The sequence below is a fragment of the Propithecus coquereli genome, unplaced genomic scaffold, assembly GCF_000956105.1.
Source record: "Propithecus coquereli isolate 6110/MARCELLA unplaced genomic scaffold, Pcoq_1.0 Scaffold281, whole genome shotgun sequence".
Lineage (NCBI taxonomy): Eukaryota > Metazoa > Chordata > Mammalia > Primates > Indriidae > Propithecus > Propithecus coquereli.
This window is the reverse complement of record NW_012148408.1, coordinates 709809-731934: the sequence shown is the minus strand read 5'-3', so window position 1 is coordinate 731934 and position 22126 is coordinate 709809. Positions and strand designations below refer to the sequence as shown.

At 48.4% G+C, this 22126-nt stretch overlaps 3 protein-coding genes across 5 annotated transcripts in view; all 3 read right to left on the bottom strand.

The window, feature by feature from the left end:
• PIGS (phosphatidylinositol glycan anchor biosynthesis, class S) overlaps nucleotides 1–5124 on the bottom strand; it is a 12789-nt gene extending 7665 nt beyond the window's left edge. Inside the window, exons 1-5 of one of the 2 annotated variants that reach the window (XM_012648337.1) lie at nucleotides 5080–5124; nucleotides 4659–4798; nucleotides 4462–4573; nucleotides 822–911; nucleotides 441–532 (exon numbers count right to left, since the gene is read on the bottom strand). In XM_012648337.1, coding sequence (XP_012503791.1) covers nucleotides 441–532; nucleotides 822–911; nucleotides 4462–4573; nucleotides 4659–4798; nucleotides 5080–5113 — 468 coding nt within the window. In that variant the 5' untranslated portion in view covers nucleotides 5114–5124. Of the gene's footprint in view, nucleotides 1–440; nucleotides 533–809; nucleotides 912–4461; nucleotides 4574–4658; nucleotides 4799–5079 lie in introns of those variants that run through there. The other variant, XM_012648338.1, reaches the window with a different exon arrangement.
• Nucleotides 5125–7131: 2007 nt separating this feature from the next.
• ALDOC (aldolase C, fructose-bisphosphate) lies at nucleotides 7132–10932 on the bottom strand. Of its 2 annotated transcripts, none has more exons than XM_012648268.1 (9): nucleotides 10840–10932; nucleotides 9422–9545; nucleotides 9124–9335; nucleotides 8959–9013; nucleotides 8705–8865; nucleotides 8502–8585; nucleotides 8083–8257; nucleotides 7755–7954; nucleotides 7132–7640 (listed from the first exon to the last, which is right to left on the bottom strand). In XM_012648268.1, exons 2-9 carry the CDS (start codon nucleotides 9531–9533, stop codon nucleotides 7545–7547), a joined length of 1095 nt encoding a protein of 364 aa, XP_012503722.1. In that variant the 5' UTR covers nucleotides 9534–9545; nucleotides 10840–10932; the 3' UTR covers nucleotides 7132–7544. The 2 variants fall into 2 exon arrangements, with proteins under 2 accessions (XP_012503722.1, XP_012503721.1); XM_012648267.1 differs by lacking the exon at nucleotides 10840–10932 and adding an exon at nucleotides 9974–10029.
• A 678-nt stretch (nucleotides 10933–11610) lies between these two features.
• SPAG5 (sperm associated antigen 5) overlaps nucleotides 11611–22126 on the bottom strand; it is a 19436-nt gene continuing 8920 nt past the window's right edge. Inside the window, exons 5-24 of the mRNA XM_012648266.1 lie at nucleotides 19344–19418; nucleotides 19014–19106; nucleotides 18793–18927; nucleotides 18459–18578; nucleotides 18243–18335; nucleotides 18030–18143; nucleotides 17568–17661; nucleotides 17258–17405; nucleotides 17073–17175; nucleotides 16750–16883; nucleotides 16397–16535; nucleotides 14069–14177; nucleotides 13816–13902; nucleotides 13426–13546; nucleotides 13202–13313; nucleotides 12727–12807; nucleotides 12417–12572; nucleotides 12262–12336; nucleotides 12050–12130; nucleotides 11611–11810 (exon numbers count right to left, since the gene is read on the bottom strand). Of these exons, the coding sequence (XP_012503720.1) occupies nucleotides 11739–11810; nucleotides 12050–12130; nucleotides 12262–12336; nucleotides 12417–12572; nucleotides 12727–12807; nucleotides 13202–13313; nucleotides 13426–13546; nucleotides 13816–13902; nucleotides 14069–14177; nucleotides 16397–16535; nucleotides 16750–16883; nucleotides 17073–17175; nucleotides 17258–17405; nucleotides 17568–17661; nucleotides 18030–18143; nucleotides 18243–18335; nucleotides 18459–18578; nucleotides 18793–18927; nucleotides 19014–19106; nucleotides 19344–19418 (2142 nt within the window). The 3' untranslated portion in view covers nucleotides 11611–11738. The remainder of the gene's footprint in view (nucleotides 11811–12049; nucleotides 12131–12261; nucleotides 12337–12416; nucleotides 12573–12726; nucleotides 12808–13201; nucleotides 13314–13425; nucleotides 13547–13815; nucleotides 13903–14068; nucleotides 14178–16396; nucleotides 16536–16749; nucleotides 16884–17072; nucleotides 17176–17257; nucleotides 17406–17567; nucleotides 17662–18029; nucleotides 18144–18242; nucleotides 18336–18458; nucleotides 18579–18792; nucleotides 18928–19013; nucleotides 19107–19343; nucleotides 19419–22126) is intronic.

The window sequence follows — 22126 nt, the reverse complement described above, 5'->3', positions numbered from 1 at the left end:
GTCCTGCCTCAGCCTCCCGAGTAGCTGGGACTACAGGTGCCCGCCACCATACCCAGCTAATTTTTTTTCTATTGTTAGTAGAGATAGGATCTTGCTCTTGCTCAGGTTGGTCTCTTGCTCAGGATGGTCTTGAACTCCTGACCTCAAGCGATCCTCCTGCCTCAGCCTCCCAGAATGCTAGGATTACAGGCGTGAGCCACTGCAACCGGCCTATTTTTTGTCCACTTTAAATGGTCATTGGCACTTTAACCATATCTAAGTCTTGGATTTAGGAAGACCCAAAGTCAACGAATAAATCACCATTGGTATTTTTTAAAAAAGATTTGGAGAGTTTTCTGTAGCAAATGGAAGAAATGGGTAGCAATATTGTAAGAAGGAGATGACCCAGGAGGGGATGAGCTGAGGGATAGGTAAGGCCGCAGCCTCTCTGCTAACCCTACCTGGGGGAGCAGTGAGGAGTGTTCAGAGATCACGTACACAGTCAGGGAGCCCTCTGCTTGTTCCTGGGGCTCAGCTAACATGGCTTCTGCCTCTGGGGACAAGAGCAAGTGGTACACCAGGAGCAAAAATACCATTCCATCTCCCCATGGCCACCACAGAGTGCCTAAGCCACCCGTCCAGTCGCACTCAGCTGACACTGTGGCCAGACTTGGGTAAGCCAATCGCCTCTCTGGCCCTCAGTAGCCCAGGCTGAAACCTGCAGTACCTCATTCCCAGATTTCCCAGAGCGGTTTTAGAGGTAAGGCAAAGTATGAAAACCGCACACTTAGTAGGTAAAAGAGGACTTCTTGTTAAAATGGTGTGCTCACCCCTTCCTGTACCTTGCACAATGCCTGATGACAGGGCCTCCTCCTCATGGTCCAAAGCTCTCCGATAGGCCTTCTGGAAACGACATTTGATTTTCATTTTGTCTGGGAGGGAAAGGAAGCAGCATTATGAGAAGGGCAAGTGTCAGACTTCTGCCTACTTTCCCAGCCCTAATACTGTCCAGAGTCTGAGGACAGCAAGATGGTAGTTTGCAGAAAAAGACCAAGAAGCTACAGCCAACTCTAATGATGTCTGCATAGATGATATCGAACACATGACACCCATCTGCCCCATCTCTTGCCCCCACCTGTGCACACACTTGTTCTTCAGTCTGCAGTATCTTCCCACTGGGAAATCTATTTCAATATTCATTACATTAATGGATGAAAGGAGAAAAACCACATGGTCATTCCAATCATTGCCCCCAAATAATTAAATTCAATGAACATGCCTGACAAAAAACAAAACACACACTTAATGACAAAACACTAAACACAATCCCATTAAAGTTAGCGATAGGGGCTGGGCGCAGTGGCTCACGCCTGTAATCATAGCACTCTGGGAGGCCGAGGCGGGTGGATCGCTCAAGGTCAGGAGTTCGAGATCAGCCTGAGCAAGAGCGAGACCCCGTCTGTACTAAAAAATAGAAATGATCTGGACAACTAAAAAAATATATATAGAGAAAAAATTAGCCGGGCATGGTGGCACATGCCTGTAATCCCAGCTACTCGGGAGGCTGAGGCAGAAGGATTGCTTGAGCCCAGGAGTTTGAGGTTGCTGTGAGCTAGGCTGACTCCACGGCACTCACTCTAGCCAGGGCAACAAAGCAAGACTCTGTCTCAAAAAAAAAAAAGTTAACAATAAAACAAAGATGCCTGCTATCTCCTCTATTATTCTCATTGTTATTCAGCATGTTCTTTCTTAAGTTTTTTTTTTTTTTTTTTTTTTTTTTTTTTAGCATCACATAGATGCTAAAACCATCAGGTGAAAGGTTCAGGGGACCCTAAAATGCAGAGATAAGGCTGACAATACCTGAACTCACTAAATAATCTGCACATCACCCAAGGTGGAAAACCAGCCATTACATGCTTCATGATACAACACAATAGGTAGTACACTGTACCACCTATAAAGTATTCTTGCCTAAAAAATTGTACCTGGCTTTAATCAAACCTCTAGATTTAACTACCATTTTATAAAAAATATGAATACTAGAGGAATAAGTTAAATGAAACTATGAGGAAATGATTTGCCAAATCTCAAATTTAAGATGTTCTATAAAACAAATGACCTGGTTTCTCCAACAAATCGATGGTATGAAAAGAAGTGTATGTGACTTGGTCGGGAGAGCTGATGTACAATAAAAGAGACTTAACCAAAGGCAATGTGTTGATCCCGATTAGAATAAACCAGCTGTGAAAGGACACCTTTGAGATAACTGGGGAGATTTAAATATAGACTGAGAATTAGGTGATATTAAGGAATTACTGCTAGGTTGGTTAGGTGTGATAATATAGTTATGTTTAAAAAACAAATCAAAAAACTTTCAATGGCTTACCTTCTCATCTAGAATAAAAGCCAAAATACTCACAGCAACCTATCAGGCCCTATGTGATCCAGGCCCCCTCTACTGCTCTGGTTTTATTTCATTTCCTCTTTCTGTCTCCCTCATTCACCCCAGTTAAGCCACAGTGAGACTCTCACTGTTCCTGAAAGGTACCACACCTGCTCCTACCTCAGACTTGCCTTTCCCCCTGCCAAGATGCTCTTCCCTCCCACCTCATATCTGCATAATTTATTCCCTCACCTTTTTTAGGTCTTTTCAATGAGGCCTTCCTTGGCCACCCTAAAATTGCAATCACCTCCTAGTCCCCAAGAAAACTCCCTACCCCCCTGTTCTGTTCTATTTTTCTTCACTTTTTTTTTTTTTCCTGAGACAGGGTCTTGCCCTGTCGATGAGGCTAGAGTGCAGTGGCCGCAGCATAGCTCCGTATAACCTCAAACTCCTGGGCTTGAGCTATCCTCCTGCCTCAGCCTCCGGAGGAGGTGGGACTACAGGAACACAACACCACACCTGACTAATTTTTCTATTTTTAGCAGAGACAAAGTCTCACTCAGGCTGGTCTCAAACTCCTGAGCTCAAGCTATCCTCCCGCCTCGGCCTCCCAGAGTGCTAGGATTACAGATGTGAGCCACCGCACCTGGCCTGAAATATGATTTTTTAAAAAATGTCTTGACCAAGATTAAACAGCTAGAAAGTAAACGGCATGCAGGTACTTAATGGTCTGGACTCAGCCCACATCTTTAATCACTCCCAGTCTTTCACTTCACATTCCAGTAAAGCAATACCGCTCATCATTCCCCCAACATGTTGATTCACCTCTCCATGCTTTTATACAGGAGTAGAGTTTGTTGGTTAATAGCTTGCATACTAGGGCCAGATATGGTAGCTCATGCCTATAATCCCAGCACTTTGGGAGGCTGAGGCAGGAGGATCACTTGAGGCCAGGAGTTGAAGATCAGCCTGGGCAACATAGCAAGACTCCATCTTTACAAAAAATAGTAATAATAATAAAAGCTTGCACACTGTAATCAGTCAGGCCTGGATTGATTGATTTTTTTTTTTTGAGACAGGGTCTCACTCTGTCACCCAGGCTGGAGTGCAGTGGCACAATCATAGCTCACTGCAGCCTCGAACTTCTGGGCTCAAGTGAGCTTCCTCAGGCCTAGATTTAAATCCCAGCTCCACCTCTTGCTAGCTGTATAATTTTGGACAAGTTAAACTCTCTAAGTCTCAATTTCTTCATTTATAAAACAAGGATCATAACAGTAGAAAGAATTAAATGAGGCAACACATATAAAATGCTTCACCTAGTTTCTGGCACACAGGGAACAACAACTATTAGCTGTCCTTGTTACTGGCTCATGCTATTCACCCTGCCTGAAATTCCCTCCCTCCTCTGCCCATTTAACCTGAATTCCTACACATCCTTTAAAAATCCAACTTAAAAATTACATCCCTCGGCCAGGCGCGGTGGCTCACGCTTGTAATCCTAGCTCTCTGGAAGGCCGAGGCGGGCGGATTGTTTGAACTCAGGAGTTCGAAACCAGCCTGAGCAAGAGCGAGACCCCGCCTCTACTAAAAATAGAAAGAAATTAATTGGACACCTAAAAATATATAGAAAAAATTAGCTGGGCATGGTGGCGCATGCCTGTAGTCCCAGCTACTCGGGAGGCTGAGGCAGGAGGATCGCTTGAGCCCAGGAGTTTGAGGTTGCTGTGAGCTAGGATGACGCCACGGCACTCTAGCCCGGGCAACACAGTGAGACTCTGTCTCAAAAAAAAAAGGAAACTACCACCATAATGACAGACACTGAATTTAAAGCTAGTTGCTTTTTTTTTTTTAAGCCAGTCAAATTCAGCAGAGGGGGCTTGTATACCAGCTTCAGTAACACTAATGTCAGTTAAGTTCTGATAACCCATCGGACCAGCCAAGCTGGTTTTTTTCCTAACAAAGTACACTGTTCATTCAAGAGAGGTCTTTAAGAATAAGTTTTTAACTACCTTGATGGAACACCCATGCTCCTCCTACCCAACCCATCTCTGGACTGAATTCAGACCAGAAAGGCAGCCCTGACCTCCCCAGGAGCTCACATTTCAGAGGAATCTCCCTCTCATGCACAACGGTGAAAGGCAACTTCTCCTGGTCGTCCAGGGGCACTGACTCCCGCGTAAACACGACAGTGACAGGCACCATGAGCCGGAGCTGTGGGAAGGAGCATGAGGGCCATCAACTGAGTCTCACCTCGCTGGTGGGCTGTCCCCTGACCCTCCCCTACCCGCAGTCTCACCTGCAGGGCATTCAGCCCACTGATCTGGGAGTAAGGCAACGGGGCCCGGTAGGTCTCCGTGGTCTTCCACCAGAGTGGCAGCCCCAGCACGATGGCCACCGCCGCGAAGAAGAGGGCGGCGCGCTTTCCCCGGACCACCTCTAAGGATACGCGGGGACCGAGTGAGGGACCGAAAACGAGCTCTGGTGCCGGCCCCACCCCCGACGCGAAGGAGCCCCGGCAACCGGCACCCAAAGGCCCTCGGCCCGCGTACGTAGGGATCCCCGTGCAAGGGGACCCGGCCCAAGTCCGAAGGGATCGCGTCTGAAGCGACCCCCGACCCCACCCAGTCTGCAGGACCTCTCGTACACCACAATCACCACCCCAGGATTCCCCCCTTGCAATCTGCGGGCTGCAGGCCCCCACCCGAAACCCACAGCACCTAGGTCAGTAGCCGCAGCTCCGGCGGCCGCCATGCTCGCTTCCGCCGCTCAGAGCGTCGAGGGGTGGGGCTGCGTAAGCCTCCCCCAATCGGAAACCCCTCAATGAGGGGGCGGGACCACAGCAGCGATCCGGGCCAATCGCGAGCGGCACTCCAGTCCCGCAGGCGGGAGAATGCCGCGAGGGGAGTTTGAAAGGAGGTTACCAGGGCACCGAGTGGCGGGCGAGGGGCTGTGCTGGTTTAGTCTCCCGCTTCCCAGTAGAGCGCACTCCAAGCCCCAGGGATTAAGAGCGCAAACTCTGCAGTCGTTAAATACTATCTTGGCAACCACGGGCAGCTCTGAGGCTCAGTTGTCTCATCTGAAAAGTGGAGATATTTACTTAAATGAAGGCATTCGCATAAAGTGCCTGACACACGGAAAGCCCTCAGATGCCAACTATCACGATCATTGTTTTAGCATCCCTATCTTCTGGCCACCCTCTCCACAAGACTCAAAAACGGAGGTGGTTCTGGGAGGCCGAGGCGAGTGGATCGCTCAAGGTCAGGAGTTCTAGACCAGCCTGAGCAAGAGTGAGACGCCGTCTCTACCAAAAAATAGAAAGAAATTATCTGGACAACTAAAAAATATATATATATAGAAAAAATTAGCCGGGCATGGTGGCGCATGCCTGTAGTCCCAGCTACTTGGGAGGCTGAGGAAGAAGGATTGCTTGAGCCCAGGAGTTTGGGGTTGCTGTGCGCTGGGCAGACGCCACGGCACTCATTCCTCATTCTAGCCAGGGCAACAAAGCGAGACTCTGTCTCAAAAAAATAAAAAAACGGAGGTGGTAAGCTAGTACCTTTTTAGCATAATTGGCTCTCTCAGTACTTTTTTTCTTTTTTTTTTTTTTAAGATGAGGTCTTGTTATGTTGCCCAGGCTGTTCTCAAACCCCTGGGCTTAAGCGATGATTTCTCACACGCAAGCGCGCGCACACACACACGAACACACCCCACGCCCAGCTTCCCAGTATGTTTAAATTAATCTCCAACTTGGAAAAGTCAGGATAAAAGTCTCGAAAATTCATGAGCACAGACTCTGGATCCTGATCACTTCGGTTCAAATCCGGGCTTCACTTATTACCTGAGTGGTCTTGAGATCTCTCTGTGCCTTTTTCCTCGTATTATAATGGGGATAATAATGGTACCTACTCTATACAGTTGTATCAAATGAATTAATACATGTAAAGTGATTAGAATAGGGTTGGCAGGAACGCATAGAAAGTGCTATAAGTGATAGCTATTTTGTTATTATAAGGTCAGGCCACACGGGTGGAGCATTGGTGGCCTCCTGAGTTCTCATAGGATACATCCTGCTTTTTCTCTCATCCTTTTATCTGCTCAGATAGACCCAGGTTTTCAGCCCTGGGTCACACCCAAGCCCAGTGTCAAAGTTCAGCTTGAGGCCTCACCAGGTCTGCCCTCACCCAGACCCTCAAATCAGCCCCCTCTGTGCCCCCTCATACTCCAAACAGGAGTGGGCCATAGCCCTTGGCAACCTCCTGGATATCCTGCTCAGCCCACAGCCTAGGGGATTTTTCCTTGTCAGGCAGGCCCAGCTGCTCCTCCCACTGTGGCTCCTCCTAGCAGAATATGTCAGGCCCCAGCCAGGCTCAACACCACAAAGATGTGAGACCCAGACCCCACCCACTCTCATCCCAGCTTGTCATCCCAAAGCTGCCTCCGTGCTTTGAGCCTTGCACAAAATCTGCCTTCGAGAGTTGCCCAAGTCTTGTCTCACTCTATCCTCTGTAACTGCATTCTAGTGCCACTAATGTGGCAGTCCCTGGAAGACTCACAGCCTTCCTCATTGCCCAACTCCAGCCTTGGACATCAACAAGCAAGAGCCTGAGCTGGGGATGGTGACCGGGTGTGCCCTTCCTCCATAAACTTGAAGCCCAGTAAAACTCAAATCCTGCCCTCTCCACCTCCAGAATCAGAGGTCCCAGAGACAGAATTAGCAGAGATAAGAAACTTGGAGGTGGGAATTTCATGTGTGAAACAGACAGACAAAGTAGCATGTTTTGCTACCATTTATTTGCTGTGTGGTATGTATTCAAGGCATGAATCAGGGCTGGTATCCTACCCTCTGATCCCAGGAGAGAGGGCAGGCAAGGAAAGCCCAAGGAGAAGCTACCTTATCATGGAGAAATTGTAGGGAGCTGGCAGAGGCAGTGTGGGAGACCCAGGCATCCTGCTTTAACTTCTAGCAAGTTCTCCTGCCCTCATTCATGAGAGGCTTCCTATCCTCCCATCCTACAGTCCCAGGTGCAGCAATAGGAGAGGGGAGGGGAGAAGAGAAAATGTAGTCGACTTGGTTCTGGATGAAGGCATCTCTGCTCTGCATGGCTATTTGGCCCTGGCTGTGACTACAAGCAAAAAGTGGGTGCAGGTGCCTGGACCAAGGGTTGTGGTGTGGAGTGGATGCTCAGTAGGCATGGTTGGCAATGTAGAGGGACTGTGCTGCCGCTCCACCATCTTCTCCACTGCCTTCATACTTGCCTTGGGCTGCAAGCCCATTCACCTGCAAAAAGGGAAGTGGGGTAAGCAGGCTGATCCAGGTCACCAGTGCCAAACCCCACCCAGGCAGTAGCCTCTGGGTGCTGCCCCCCAACCACCACCACCTCTAGCTCCCAACCTCAGCCCGCTTGATGAACTCCTCAGTGGCAGCCCCAGCATTGTCCCGTTGCCCTCGCCAGGCATTGAGTGCAGAGGCCTGCAGGGCACGCCCATAGGAGAAGGTGAGGGCCCATGGCCGGGGAAGTGGGCAGCGGTTGATGGCATTGAGGTTGAGGGATGCCTCCTCTTCACTCTGACCCCCAGACAGGAAAGTCACTCCTAGGGCGCAGAAGAGAAGACAAACTGGTCACCTCCCATTTTTCCAGGGTAAGGAACCCATGAAGGCCACAAGAAGAACCTGAGGATGAGCCTTAGGGATAGGAGCAGATGAGGGAGCAGGGTAGTACCTGGAACAGCTGGGGGTACAGTGCGACGCAGGGCAGTGACAGTTGCCATGGCAATCTCCTCTGGGCTATACTTGATGGGACAGGCATGGCCAGGGGTCACCATGTTGGGCTTGAGGAGGGTCCCCTCCAGGTACACATGATGGTCACTCAGAGCCTTGTACATAGCAGCCAGGACCTGGGGATCAGAGGAGGTTTACTAAGGGTCTGGGCACCCCTGCTTACTGCTCCATGCTCCCTGTCTAGGATGGGTGGCATGGACTGGGAGGGCTCAGGACAGGCTCAGACTCACAGGCCTGTTCTGGGTCAAGTGTAAGAACTCCAGGGGTAAGTGCTTAGGGATCTAAGCCAGGAGCTCTGGGGAACAGGCACCCCTGCCAGGCTTCCCTGTGGCATGTGTCGGTGCCCAGGTGTGGACTCACCTTCTCTGTAACATACTGGCAACGTTTGAGGTCATGGTCTCCATCAGGCAGGATCTCAGGCTCCACAATAGGAACAATGCCATTCTGCAGGCAAGAGCAGAGTGGCTTGGGGGAGGGGGTGTAGGGGAGATGGGAGAAAGCCCAACAACCCTCTCCCACCAGTCACAGAGCTCCCATCTGACTGCCCCTACCAACACACATACCTGCTGGCAGATGCTGGCATAGCGGGCCAGCACGTTGGCATTTTCCAGAATGGCAAGTGCTGAGGGTGTGCGTTCACTGATTTTTAGCACACAGCGCCACTTGGCAAAGTCAGCACCATCCTTTTTGTACTGGGCACAGCGTTCCGAGAGCCCATCCAGCCCTGCAAGCATAGTGCCAGCCTCATCACCCTGCCTCTGTTGCCACCATCAACCACCTAACACCTCTCTGGTCCTGAAGCCCACCCAGCCTATACCTTGAGTGGTGGTTTCTCCATCAGTCCCTGCTAGAGGCACTACACCCTTGTCAACCTGTAGGAGAAGCAAAGGCAGAGGGCTGAACCAGGCAGGATTCCCCTTGCCACCCCTCTTACACAAACCTGTTTCCACACCCAGCCCCCATTCAGGGCCAGGTGCTGCACCTTGATGCCCACGACAATGCCCTTATCCTGGATGGTACGGACGAAGGGAACACCGTTATCATCTTTCTGGTAGAGGGTCTCATGGAAGAAAATGACACCTCCAATGCACTTCTTCACACGGTCATCGGCACTGAACAGGACCTGGCGGTACAGGCGGCGGTTCTCCTCTGTGTTTTCCACCCCGATTTGGCTCAGCCGCTTGGCCATGCTGCCTGGAAGCAAACAAAGAAGGGCAGCAAGTCTGTCCCTTGGGCTCCCCAGGCACCTGAATGCCACCTAGCCACAGACTCCCACCTACCTACAGACTCATCTGCAGCCAGAATGCCTTTGCCTGGGGCCACAATCCGAAGGGCTATGTCAGACAACTCCTTCTTCTGCTCAGCAGAAAGGGCTGGGTACGAGTGAGGCATGGCAGCAGCTCTCTGGAATGGAGACAAGACATAAAAGCTGGACCTCACCCACTACCTCCTTTGCTGCCTCTCCTGGCTAGATGGGCCAAATGGCCTCCCCGTCAAGTATAGGACTGGGAACAGGGCAGTCCTTGGCATGAGTCCTAGGCATCAAAGTGGCACCAATCCCTCTGACAGCTAGCAGGCTTAGGGCCCCAATTCCCACATCTCCTTTTGTCCCTGGTGGGCACCCTTCCCAGCCCCGGGGGGAAAGATGCAGGGTGGGGGTAGGGAGGAGAGCAGCCCTGGAGCTACAAGTCTTCTTATGAATCTGCTGCCCAGTTGAGGATGCCAGCCCTTCTTTCATGAACTTGGCCCCTTCTCAAGGTAGGCAAAAGCCCTGGCCTTCCCAGCTTCCCTGTTCTCATCCTCAACAGGGCCCCTAGGGCAAGTGTACTTACTTCCAAGTCTTCAGAATGAAGCAAAAGTACTTATCATCACCCCCTTCCCTCGGCTTCTAGAGGAAAAGGTTAGGAGGAGGGGAGCAGGTAGGGTGCAGGAGTGGCACAAATGCCAGTCAAACTTCCACAGCTGCTTCTTTTCTGTACTCCAAACCTGACTGCCTATGCCTATTCCCTACTCCTCACCCCAGGGCCAAAGGGTGGCCCCAGTGGGGCTGCTAAGTGTTATAGGAAAGGGGGCCAGCAGGTCAGCTACAGTAGTATGTGAAGGCTGGGGGAGGTGACACTGCCAAGTCATCTCCAGTGCCAGGAGCACTTTACCTGTATGGGAAGAGGGATGGGAATTAGGGAATACAATTCCCCACAACTCAGACACCTAGTGGGGAAACAGGGCAGAGGATTAAGGCTGAAAGGCTGTAAGGAGTAGAGAGCCTGAGAATGGGAGGGAGACGCAGACATGGGGAGGAGACTTGGGGAAGGTGATAGTGATGCAAGCTAACCAGTCAGGGGGACAGACTCAGACCAGGGGACAGAGAATGCAGGAGAACTGAAGAGGGGACCTACCCTAGGAGGAGAGGGAGTAAGCTGAGATGAAAATGGTCTGGATGGGAGAGGCTGACCCCAAGGAAAAATCAAGATTGGGGACTGGAAAAGCTACGGTCCAGGTAGGAGAGGTAAGAGGAAGGGGTGGAATGGGAGAAACTGAGCCATGGGGTTTCAAGTGGACAGAAAGGATCAAGGATGTTAGGAAAGAGCCGCAAAAACACATCCAGGGGCCTCACAGAGCAGGAGAAGGATGGCCAAGGGAAAGAGCCAAGGAGAGGAAGCGGAGATGCCAAGCAGTTCCCGCCTCACCTAGACCTTACCTGTGCGCAGCCAGTTAGCAGCTCCGGCTCTGGTCGGCAACGACTGCAGCTCCAGCTCTGGCTGGGTCGGGTAAATGAAGCTGCGGATGCCGCAGAGCTACGTGACTCCTCCGGGGGGCGGGGCCTGCATCTCCCCGCCCTGGCCACACCCCTCCCCAGAACTGGTGCCGGGCAAGGCTACGCCCACAGAGGCGGGGCGGCGAGGTGGAGTGACTCCTCTGCCAGGACTTCCGAGGCTGTTATGGCCTGTCCCCCTCCCACCTCGTGGAGCCCTGCCACCGGGGCCTTAGAGGCAGGAAATGGCCTTGTGTTGTGTTCGTTTCTGCCACAATCGCCTTTACCATGTGCTGGGCACTTACTGGATATTGGGGATTAAGCCCGGTCTGGTGAAGAGAAGTCACCTAAACAGTCACAACAGGTGGGGTAGGTGGGACAGAGGCCCCAACAAGGTACCCAAGTTCAGGGGTGGAAGCAATGAACTGAGTTTCTCTGTCCTCACCCCATAGGCCTACCCCTGAGGGGAATGGGGAAAGTAAGAGAATGAAGCCTTTTCTGTTTCCCCCAGGCAGTGAGCCAGGGAACAAGCAGTCCAGTGCCCAGAGTTTTGGGGGAAGCAAGGGAAGGGAGGAAGGGCAGACAGCCTTGGCTTTGGATGTGCCAGGAGGTGGAGGGGCATCTGCAGAGGGTGCCTAGGCAGGAGGGCCCAGCTGCCTCTTCCCTGACCTCATCAACCCCCTCCCACCCAAAATAAAAGACTGAGTGAGCTTGAAAAAATACATTAAATACACTTTATTTAAATAGCATTAAACATAGTTAGCTGCATTCCAATTGGTCTTGATATCAGGGTAAGGGGCTATTGCAGGTAAAAAGAGGTGAAGCAGATTCCAGCTTTCAGGTTCTTAGCTCAGAAATTCCAGCAATCCCTGTAGCTCCTTGCAACCTCTCACTACCTCTGGGATGGACAGCAGAGTCTGAGAAGAGGGGCAAAAACAGCAGCTCAGAACCATATGCCTAAGGCCCAGGGCTCCCAGCCCCAGGAAGCAGCCACTGGGTTAGAGGGGACAAAACAGAAGCCACAGAGAAGGCTGCAATAGTGAGTCAGGCCCAGCTCTCAGCACAGGCTGAGAGCCAGAGCTATGCTCATCAGTACCTCCTGGGGCCGGGCCTTATAGCAGGTGCCTTAGTCATATCAACTCCCGCCTTCCTTTACCTTATAAATATGCTGAACGATGTCATCTAGTTTTTTTAACTCCTTGTCAGAGCGCCGAAGGTTCTCCTCTAGGATGTTTCGCTAGAAAGCAATTAGGTTTCGAAAGTGTTATGCTCAAAAGAACAGCATAGCTTGGTAGTACAGGGGAGACGTGACAGGGTACTTGCTAGTCATGGTAGGAAATGGCCAGGGAAGGACATGGAAATTCTTACATGGCTCTGGAACTTGACCATGAGTTTTTCCTTCTCATTTTTCATTTCTAGGAACATCACCCTCAGCTTGTCCACCTATAGATATTTCCAGATCAATAGAGGCAAAGCCTGGAGTTCCCACCAGCTGCCCAGCTCCTCTGTTAACTCTAAGTCACCTCCTGGGAGAGCCACACTTTCTCCTGGATCCAGTTAGTGGCCATGGGCTCACAGTTTGGGTCCAGTTGGCCCACCAGGGTCTCCTGGAGCACTTTAGTCTCTGTTTCTGCACGCCGAAGTGAGCGGGTGAGTTGGGTCACCTCCTCTCTGAGGCTCTAGGAGTGAGAATGGAGAGGTATCCAATAACCCTCAAAGGTTCCCTCTGTCCTACCTATCCCATGTGGTGAACAAAGGTAGACCAGGCTCATATCTGGGATCCTGGCTACCAGTGACACAGAGGGCAGAGGCTGGGCATCATGATGAACATACTATGAGCTCGCCACTCCTGTCTATCTGCTCTAGGATCTTCTCGTTCTGCTGCTGTATCACTTCCTGGAGCTCCTTTTCATTCTGCAAAGGAAAGGGAGGTGAGAAGACACTGAGGGAGAACTGGATTCTTTGCAGCCCTTGCCTTGTGGAGAGAGTGCCTGACCCATGCTCAGCCCAGGTGGGACCAGGCAATACCACTCCAATTCTTCCTCCAGGGCCAAGTTGAGCAAGGCACATTGCAGTGTTGGGAGAGTTCTGCTAGAATTCCTGACTTCTCTCCTGGGTCTCCCTGGGAAGATAGGTCAGCCCATAGCTGATTCCCAAATATGTGAAATGTGTGACCCCAGGAAGGGCAAAACTAGGGCAGTAGTTGGAAAATTGCTACCACCCAGATTCCTGAAGAGACAGTGGCTCCCAGGGAACCAGTAGGGCTGCCCCAGTTCTTCATCGCCCCACTTCTAGGCCCCTCCTTCACCTTGTAACGCAAGCATAGAGCCTGATTCAGCTTCTCTATGTCTGCTTCCTTTGCCTTCTGGGCTTCTTGATGCTGTTCTTCCTGGGCCTGCAGCCTATCCTGCAGATCACAACTAGGGGAGGGAAGAATTTAGCATCATTCCTATTCTCTCAGGGGTCAGCTGGGCCCTTGGCATAAGAAGCTGTCTCATTGTCCCTCTGTCACCAAGATTGCATCCCACTCACATTTTCTGCTGCAGAGTCCTGATGGCTTCTTCTTTAGACTCTTGCAGCAGGGAACAAAGGCTCTGAAGTTCAAGAGTCATAGTATGCATTTCTGCCAGGCTCTTCTCCATACTTGGGGTCTCTGAAAGAGAAAGTCCCAGATACAGGTATAGATAGCCCTTCAGCCTTGGAAGGAAGGAATGTATAGCCATCATTTCCACAACTCTTATTCATGTTCTCTACCCATAGGATTTGAACATCCGGAACATTACAGATCCCAAAAGGCAAAAATAAAATGAGCCCAAGTAGAATTGAGGTTTTTAGAGCAAAGCACTTCTCACTGCATTTGCCTTGACTCATCATCACCAGATTTTCTAGAAATGAGGCAGGATCCCTGGAGCCCAATCTAACCTGTAGGCTGAAGGGAAACCATTGATGCTACTCGGGTGAAAGCACTCTTCTCACTTCCAAGCAAGGGCACAGGAGCTGATTCTGGCTCTAAAACAAAAATCAACCATGGGAGAGGGTCCCTCTGGTGACCCAGTCAGGGGTCTGCCATAATGGAAGCCAGGGAGAGGTAGGCCTGATGGTGGGCATCTTCAACAGCTGAAGATATCCAGAGCAGGGTCACAACTTTCCCACCCCACATCCCAGGGCCTTTAACCTTCATCTGCCGCTGCCGTAAAGATGCTTCCCAAGAAGGTGCTAACATTGGGCAGAGGGTGTTCCCGGGCAGGAGCACAGGCTGTGCTCAGAAGGGTCTCTGGTTCAGCCTAAGGGTAAAGGGGAAAATAATATCAGCTGCTATTTAGGGTTAGTGATTTCCTGAACTCCCAGGTACTCCCAGTCTTCTCTTCCAGAATGCTCTTCTACCTATTACCTCACTTCTCTATATTCAACTATTCCATTAGTGCCTTTTCCTGAACATGTTTATATTCTTAAGTCTGTCCCACTAAAACAACAATATTTTAAAAATGAAACCAAAACAAAAAGCTTCTTGAGTCCTCTTTTAGCTACTGGCTTTCTCTTTCCCTTTATTTTTTTTAAAAAAGAAAAAAGCCTATACATCTTGCCTACAATTCTCACCATCTATTGACTCCCCAGCCCATTGCACTCAGGGAGCCCTGCCATACTACCAAAATTCTTGTCATTTGGTTCACCAGTGGCATCCTTACTTTCAAATGCAATGGACACTTTCCAGCTCTTGTTTTCCCTGACCTATTTGATATCGATGACCATGTTGTTCTTTGAGAAACCTCCTTTTCTTAGCTTCCAGGACATGATTCTCTCTCCTTCAAAGGTAATCCTCATATTTTTCTGGCTGTTTCTTCTCTCTATCCACAGGTCCTTCCTTAACTGCTGGATTCCTCTGCGTTTAGTCTTTGGCCTTTTTTTCACTTTAACCCATTCCCAGGGCAGCCTCATCTCAGGAGCACCACAAAAACATCCACTTCAAGCTTCTACTTACACGTGAATGACTCTTCAATCTCTCCTGGATTTTTTCCCAGTCTCCAGACTCAAAGGCTAACTGCCTGTGAAAAAATCTACCAGAATGTTCCACAGTCCATCTGAAACTTAGTATGTATAAAGCTGAGTTCACTATTTTCCCTGTCCCACCCTATCAAAAATCTGTCCCTACTCCTGTATTTACTATTCTAGAGCAGGGGGAGCAGCAAATTATAGCCTGTGGGTCAAATCTGGCCTGCCTACTGTTTTTGTAAATAAAATTTTACTGGAACACAGCCATACCCATTCATTTATGTATTATCTATGGCTACTCTTAAGCTACAAAGACAGAGTATGTGAGACAGAGACTGCATGGCCTATAAAGCACAAAATACTTATCACAATCTGGCCTCCTGCCTACTTCTCCAGTGTTGTCTCCTGCCTTGCCCCATATGCCTCCTACACTCCAGTCATAAAGAGTTACTTCTCACTCCCCAGCCTTGCCACATTCCATATTAGAGGGGCCTTGCCTTGCTCATCCTGTAGTCCCAGCACCTAACCCAGGTCTTGCCACAAGGTAGACACTACAAAGAAGTACACATAGTGTTCCATGTGTATGACTTTCTACATATCACTTTCATATGTAGTCAGATGAAATTTTCATATACTATTCCCTCTGCCTGGGCCTTCCTATGTACCCACCCCTGCCCTACAAACTTCTAAACCTCAAGACTCTGCCAAGGTCACCTGCTTTGAGAAGACATCCTAACTTTCAAAGGTTGAAATGATCGTCCTTTCTCTGTATTCCCACAGTGGACCATGCAGACCTCTACCATGATTGTGTAAGTCAAGATGACAAGTTTATATCTGTCTGTCTTCCCTGCTAGACTGTAGATTCATTGGAAATCCTGTGCTCAGCACACAGTTGGGAAAGAGGGTCAGATGATAAGCATTTCCAAATTTCAGGATCTTGGTAGTACCTTTATCTGTTGAATAAGCTAATTAACTGTGTATTCTAAATGACATCAACCATTTATCGTTTATTGTGTGCTGTGGGGAAGCCAAAGAAGCAAGGCTACATTTTGTTTTCTTTAAACACAATTTGGTTGAAGAGAAAAAATATTCAAGGAAAATTAATACAAGTGCAAAAGGAGAGTAAGTTCGTGAGGAATATATTATAGCAGAAGAAGAGATCACTGACTCCATGGGATTTGGGAACATTTCAGAAAAGAAGGTAAGCAGGAAGGATTTTAATAGGAAAAGAAAAAATATTTCCAGTTTGAAGACAGAAGAGAATAGATGTGGGAACAGCCCAAGTCTGGATGTGAATGGACATGGGACATGCATGTAGCATACAAGCAGTCTAGTTGGACTAATAGGGAGGCAGGAGACAGGTGAAGAAAGGTTTGAGCGACAGGCTGAAGAGGCCCTGTAGATAGGTAACTGAAAGTCACTGAGGGTCACAGAGATGGAATAAGAGTAGTGTTTTAGGAAGACCATTCTATACAATAAAGATGCAAGTGAAAGGGAAGAGAAGGAATCCTACCTTCTCCATTACTTTTGTCTGTAGGAAGAAGACCAGGCTCTGCAGTTGTTCAGTCAGCACCCCTAGCTGTAGTGAATACTGGTGTGTCTTCTCCAGGTATTGCTTCTGGTTCTCTGCTATGGTGCTGGCCAGTCTAGCCCTGAGATAAGGAACAAGGAAGACAGCCAAAGACCAGGTTATCTTCTCTGAATGCCTCTCCCAAATCCCCACACAGAGAGGCAGTCAGGGAGAGAAAAAAGAGAAAAAAGAGAGGCTCAACCATCACAGTTCTCTTCTTGGAGACATTGGCTTCTAGAAGTATTCCTGGAAAAAATAAGCACTTGGAGGGAAGCACAGAAAGGTAGAGATCTTACGTTAGGTTCTCTACAGTGTCCTTGAGGTTCTCACACTGCAGGCTGCGCTCTCGGAGCACTTCCAGCGTGGTTTTCAACTGACACTCAACCTGGCCCAGCTCCAGGTGAGCAACCCGATTCTCCTGGTCTGCAAACTGGGAAGACAGAAGGAAGGAAGGGAAGGAATAAGAGAGGGAGGGAGAAAATGAGTTCATGTGGGGAATTTTAGAGCCCTGAGGACAGAGGCTTTTTCCAGTTCGGTCTGAAACCTCACCTCAATACCATCAGGCAAGAGTCACATCCTGAGAATTACCAGCTCCCTTGCCCCAAGCCATATTCCTTACCTCCAGGGTCTCCTTCAGGTCCCGCACCTCTTTGGCCAGGACAGCATGTTGTTGCTGCAGTTCTGCCTGCATGTGTTTTAGTGTCATCTCTTCTTTTTGCCATCTGCCAGAGACTACATATTAGATCCCATTTGGTCCTACGTCCTGGGCGCCTACTGCCATAATTCCTACTGATAGGGACTCACTGAGCAGCCTGCTCCTCATTACTGTGGGTAAGTTGGCAGAGCAATTCATCCTTCATGGCCAGGTCCTCGGCACAGTGGGCATGCTGACTCTGTAGCTCTTTTAGCTGGCTGTCAGTGCTGGCCAGAATCTGCAGCTGAGCCCGGAGATCTAGACCAAAAGTATCCTAATGACACCATGCAGTCACCAGGCCAGAAACTCCCCACACTTCTGCACCAAGGCAGATGCTCCAGAGCACTTCCTTGCTCTACTGCCACACTCCAAGCCTTAGCAGGATCAACAGCTTGCACGCATGCACACACACACAAACACCTGTTGATAGGCGACTGTTTTCCATCTTCAGTTGTTCTATTTGGCCTTTGCAGTCCTCTAAATGAGCAGAGAATTGTTCCAGCTCCCTGGAAACCTAGGAAGAAAAAATAGTTTTCCTCCTATAGTTCCTCCTAAATCAAGATCCCAGGACTTAGTCCAGCTTCTCTTTATGAATAAGATAGCAAACTACCTTGCTCCTGGGCAGCAACATTGCAGAAAATAAGGTTGATCCTCAGGAAAAAGTGAGATAGGAAAAAAGTTGCTGAAGTAAAGAAGGTGCTGAAGGGCAAAGGAAACAACTAGGCTTAAGGCCATCTTACAGCTAAGGGACCCAGCTGTCCTCTAATCCCAAAGGGTGGAAAGAAGACAGGTCCAGGGTAAGAGGCTAATGCCATCAAACATTAGAAAAGACTTCTGCAAAGAAGGAACCAGGCTTAAGCAGTCCCTACTCCTGGTTTGTACCTGTTGTTTTTCCTTAATTGCAGCATCACGTTCCTGCAGGGCCTGCCGGCTCTTGGCTGTGAGCTTCTCTGTGAGTTGTCGAGACCGACTCAGCAAAGCTGTCCATGTTACATACTGTCAGGGGAAGCAAGCAAGTAGAGCACACTTGAGGCAAAGCTCACAACAGGACTGGCCATGAGTAAAGAAGTGGTTATGATGGCCCCAAATACTCACATCCAGTTGCATGGATATCCAGTCCTGCTGCAAGATAGAAGTAAGACTCATTGTCTGCTGAGCCAGTTCTTCTTGCTCTGTATGAAGGCCTACCTACAAGAGAAGGATTGCTTATAGAGGGAGCCACTTCCTTTTGGCTACAGCAAAGTAGGGGTATGTGACCATCCTCCCAGTGTGGCAGCATGGATCCCAGGAAAGAAAATGCCCTTAAATTACCAATTGGGTCTGGGTCTCCTTCAGAAGGCCTCTGAATTCCTGCACAGATGCCAGGTCCTGTTCAAGCTGGCTGATGCGCTGGCTGGCATGTGCACAGAAGGCCTCCAGCACTATCTCTGCCTGTTGAGGGAAAAGGTTGCAAGGACACAGTGGGTAATGGGGGAAATAGCACAAAAAGCTATAACTATTCAACACCCTGGTAATTTAGTTCTTTATTCCCCAGGGCAGGCAGTTCTTAGCCCACCCATCTGTGTCTCAAGTGCATTCATGTTCCAGTTCCTGCAGGAACCTTGAGGTGGAAACTGCCCACGTCTAGGAACAGATGGCATCTTACTGCATCCTTGCTTCTGATGGCCATTTCCTCTCTGTGTCTTGCCTCCTCCCTTTCTGCTTTGAGGTTCTGGAGCTTTGCCCTCAATTTCTTCAACATATCAAAACAGCAGGAGACCAAGGTTTCTGCTCGCTGAGACTACAAAATAAGAATCAGATGCTGTGTTCCTCTTTCTGGCTTTCAGTCACACCAGAGGCCTGTACCTCCGTCTTCATGCTGCTTACCTCCTCACTCACAGTAGTTTTATCTTCTTCTAAGTGCAACAGGGACAGGTGAAGCAAGGATATCAGCTCTTTAGAGACTAGCACCCATGATTTCTGTAGAGGGAAAGAAGGCTAGATCAAATAAAGTCACTAAGCAGGAAGCAGGGGAACTAGAAAAGATGGACACTAACCCCAATTCCAAGCTCTTAATAAAGAAATATACTTAACAAAAGTGTGGAAACCTCCCTTCACTACCACAGCTGAGTATCACCATCTATTAACCACCCAGGATTTTCTACTGTTGATCTTCACAGGAGGACCAATGGTGGTATAAGTTCAATCAACACTCACCAAGACATTCCTGGCCTGACGCAGGGCCTGTCCAATCTCCTGGCTCTCCTGAAGATGTTGAGGTTTCTTAGTTATCTAGCCAGAGAAACAGAGTTGTTCCTTTTGAGTAGGAAAAATGCACCACTAGCACCTCATTCCCCCTTCCACCAAGTTACAGTAGCCTTTGCTATTATAGGTGGGATCAAGGTTCACAACTAGATGATGCCACGTCAGAAAGAAAAATCCAAAAAAATTCCTTTGAAAAGTTACTTTTTTTTCTAATTACAAGGGTAATACATGTTTATTATAAAATTTTGGAAAATATAAAAATGAATAAAAAGGGGCCGGGTGTGGTGGCTCACACCTGTAATCCTAACACTCTGGGAGGCCGAGGCAGAAGGATTGCTTGAGCTCAGGAGTTCAAGACTAGCCTGAGAAACAGGGAGACCCTGTCTCTACCAAAAAGAAGTTTATAAAAAACCCAGCTGAGCATTACAGCGTGCACCTGTAGTCCCAGCTACCCAGGAGGCTGTGGCAGAAGGATAGCTTGAGCCCAGGAGTTGGAGGTGGCAGTGAACTACGAAGATGCCACTGCACTCTACCCAGGGCGACAGAGTGAGACTGTCTCAACAAAAACAAATAAGGCCACTGAACACACCTCCTCACAAACCCCCATCCCTTCATATTTAAAAAAAATAATAAAATAAAAAGGTAAGAAATCATTAATAATTTCAACACCTATAGCAGTAATCGTTAACCAACAGTATACCCCCACATCAGAGATTTACTTGCTATAGAGATTTCCTGTAACTCACAAATATTTCCCTCAAGTGTCAAGGAAAAAGCTATAGACCACCAATTTAGAAATAAATTACCATATCCAATAAATTCGAAAATGAATATGTTTTCCCATTTTAACACCTCTGAAATTGGGATGTACCTTAATATTGATAGTATCTTAGATTGAAATACAGTAATGCTTAAGAAAAACCCCAATTGAGATAATATATAAAAAATATAGGGTCCTATTGTCATTCCTTTATTTTTCCTCATTGGAATAGCCTGAGACTGGGATATATATCTGCTTTAGGGGGACCTATCAAAGTAAAGTACTACCCATTTTTAATTTCTCCTGGTATTTTACCTTTACCTCAAAGCCTCTCAGAGGTTATTTGAACTCTGATTTCCTTTCTTTAAAAACCATGAACTTATATTAAACTTATTTTTCCATGTTATTAAAAACTCTTAATAAACATTCTTTTTAGGCCAGGTATGGTGGCTCATGCCTATAATCCTAGCACTCTAGGAGGCCAAGGTGGGAGGATTGCTTGAGCTCAGGAGTTCGAGACCAGCCTGAGCAGGAGCGAGACCCCATCTCTACTAAAAATAGAAAAAAATGAGCTGGGCATGGTGGCATGTGCCTGTAGTTCCAGCTACTTGGGAGAATGAGGTAGAAGAATCTCTTGAGCCCAGGAGTTTGAGGTTGCAGTAAGAGTAGGTTGCACCACACTCTAGCTAGGCGACAGAGCGAGACTCTGTCTCAAAAAAAAAAAAGGATGAACCAATTTTTACCCTACTGACAAAAGGACAATGGTTACCAGCATAGCATTATCTATTTTATTCTTTGCTTTTTTGTCAGAAGAAAGTAGCATCTCATTGTTTCAGTTTGCATTTCTTTGATACCAATAATGCTAACCTTCAAGTATTTATTAGTCATTTTTATTTTCTTATTCTTTAACTATCTGTTCATTATCTTAGGGCAGATAAAACTCTTACTATGCATAGAGTAGATAAATGTGATCTCAAAGGCAGTTGAGTCCCAGGAAAATTAAAGTTCTCAGAGAAAATTGGGAGTCTTCATTCCTCCTGAAAGTCAGCCATCATCTAAGGAAAAGGTTACTGCTGAAGCAGCAGTGCTGAGTCACGATGCTGCAGCAGTCTGGATTTAAGGTGACAGAGGCACATCATCCTCAGATCTCTTGGAGTTCACAGCTCCTTTCCCCAGCAAAGCAGTCATCATTCTCTGCTTCATCGTGCAGTAAGGCACGGAGTAGCCCAGGAGCCACGGATAGGGCGCACACAGTGCTCAGAGCTGGGCAGTCAGGCAGGTGATGAGATTAATGTGAAAGAGGCAGCCAAGCAGCAAGGACATGGCATGATGATAGGGAATGGCTGAAGGTGATGTCATTTCCCCTCTTTGGTTCTGCTTCAGTGGCTTCCAAAGGGACCAGGCAAGCTTCAGGGGAAGAGGGTACAAGGCAGATTCAAGGATGGGAAATGAGGTCAAGGACAAGAGAAAAGGATACAAAGGTAAGAAAGGAGAGAAAATTGAGCAGCTAGAGGAATGAGAAGCCTATGGTTTCCAGGATTTTTGGCAAAAGGTAAAGTCATTACTTGGAAGATATTTTCAACCCAAAGGAGATCTCTGGGCACTCAGGGACCGTATCTCATAGCCACCTATTATCTCAACAGCCACAATACTGAAGCTGTCAATTCCTTCCCCTGAAACCATTCCCTTCCTTCCTAGGCCTGTGTTGTCACAGAGTCCTTTAGAACAGTGGTTTTAAACTGTTTTCCTCTCTTATCTCCTGCAATAATTTTGAAAGACTCAGTACACTTAAGTTTAAATTGTTGCAAAGGCTGTAATTTCTAGCATATTATAAAGACTGACAGTTTGAAATAAAAATGTTAAATCAGGCCGGGCGCGGTGGCCCACGCCTGTAATCCTAGCACTCTGGGAGGCCGAGGCAGGCGGATTGTTTGAGCTCAGGAGTTCGAAACCAGCCTGAGCAAGAGTGAGACCC

Coding starts and splice junctions, on each gene's coding strand:
- ALDOC (XM_012648268.1), bottom strand. CDS start 9,533: ATGCCTCACTCGTACCCAGCCCTTTCTGCTGAGCAGAAGAAGGAGTTG. Junction 9,014..9,123: donor GCATTGTCGTGGGCATCAAG/GTGCAGCACCTG, acceptor CTTCTCCTACAG/GTTGACAAGGGTGTAGTGCC. Junction 7,641..7,754: donor AGTTCATCAAGCGGGCTGAG/GTTGGGAGCTAG, acceptor CCCTTTTTGCAG/GTGAATGGGCTTGCAGCCCA.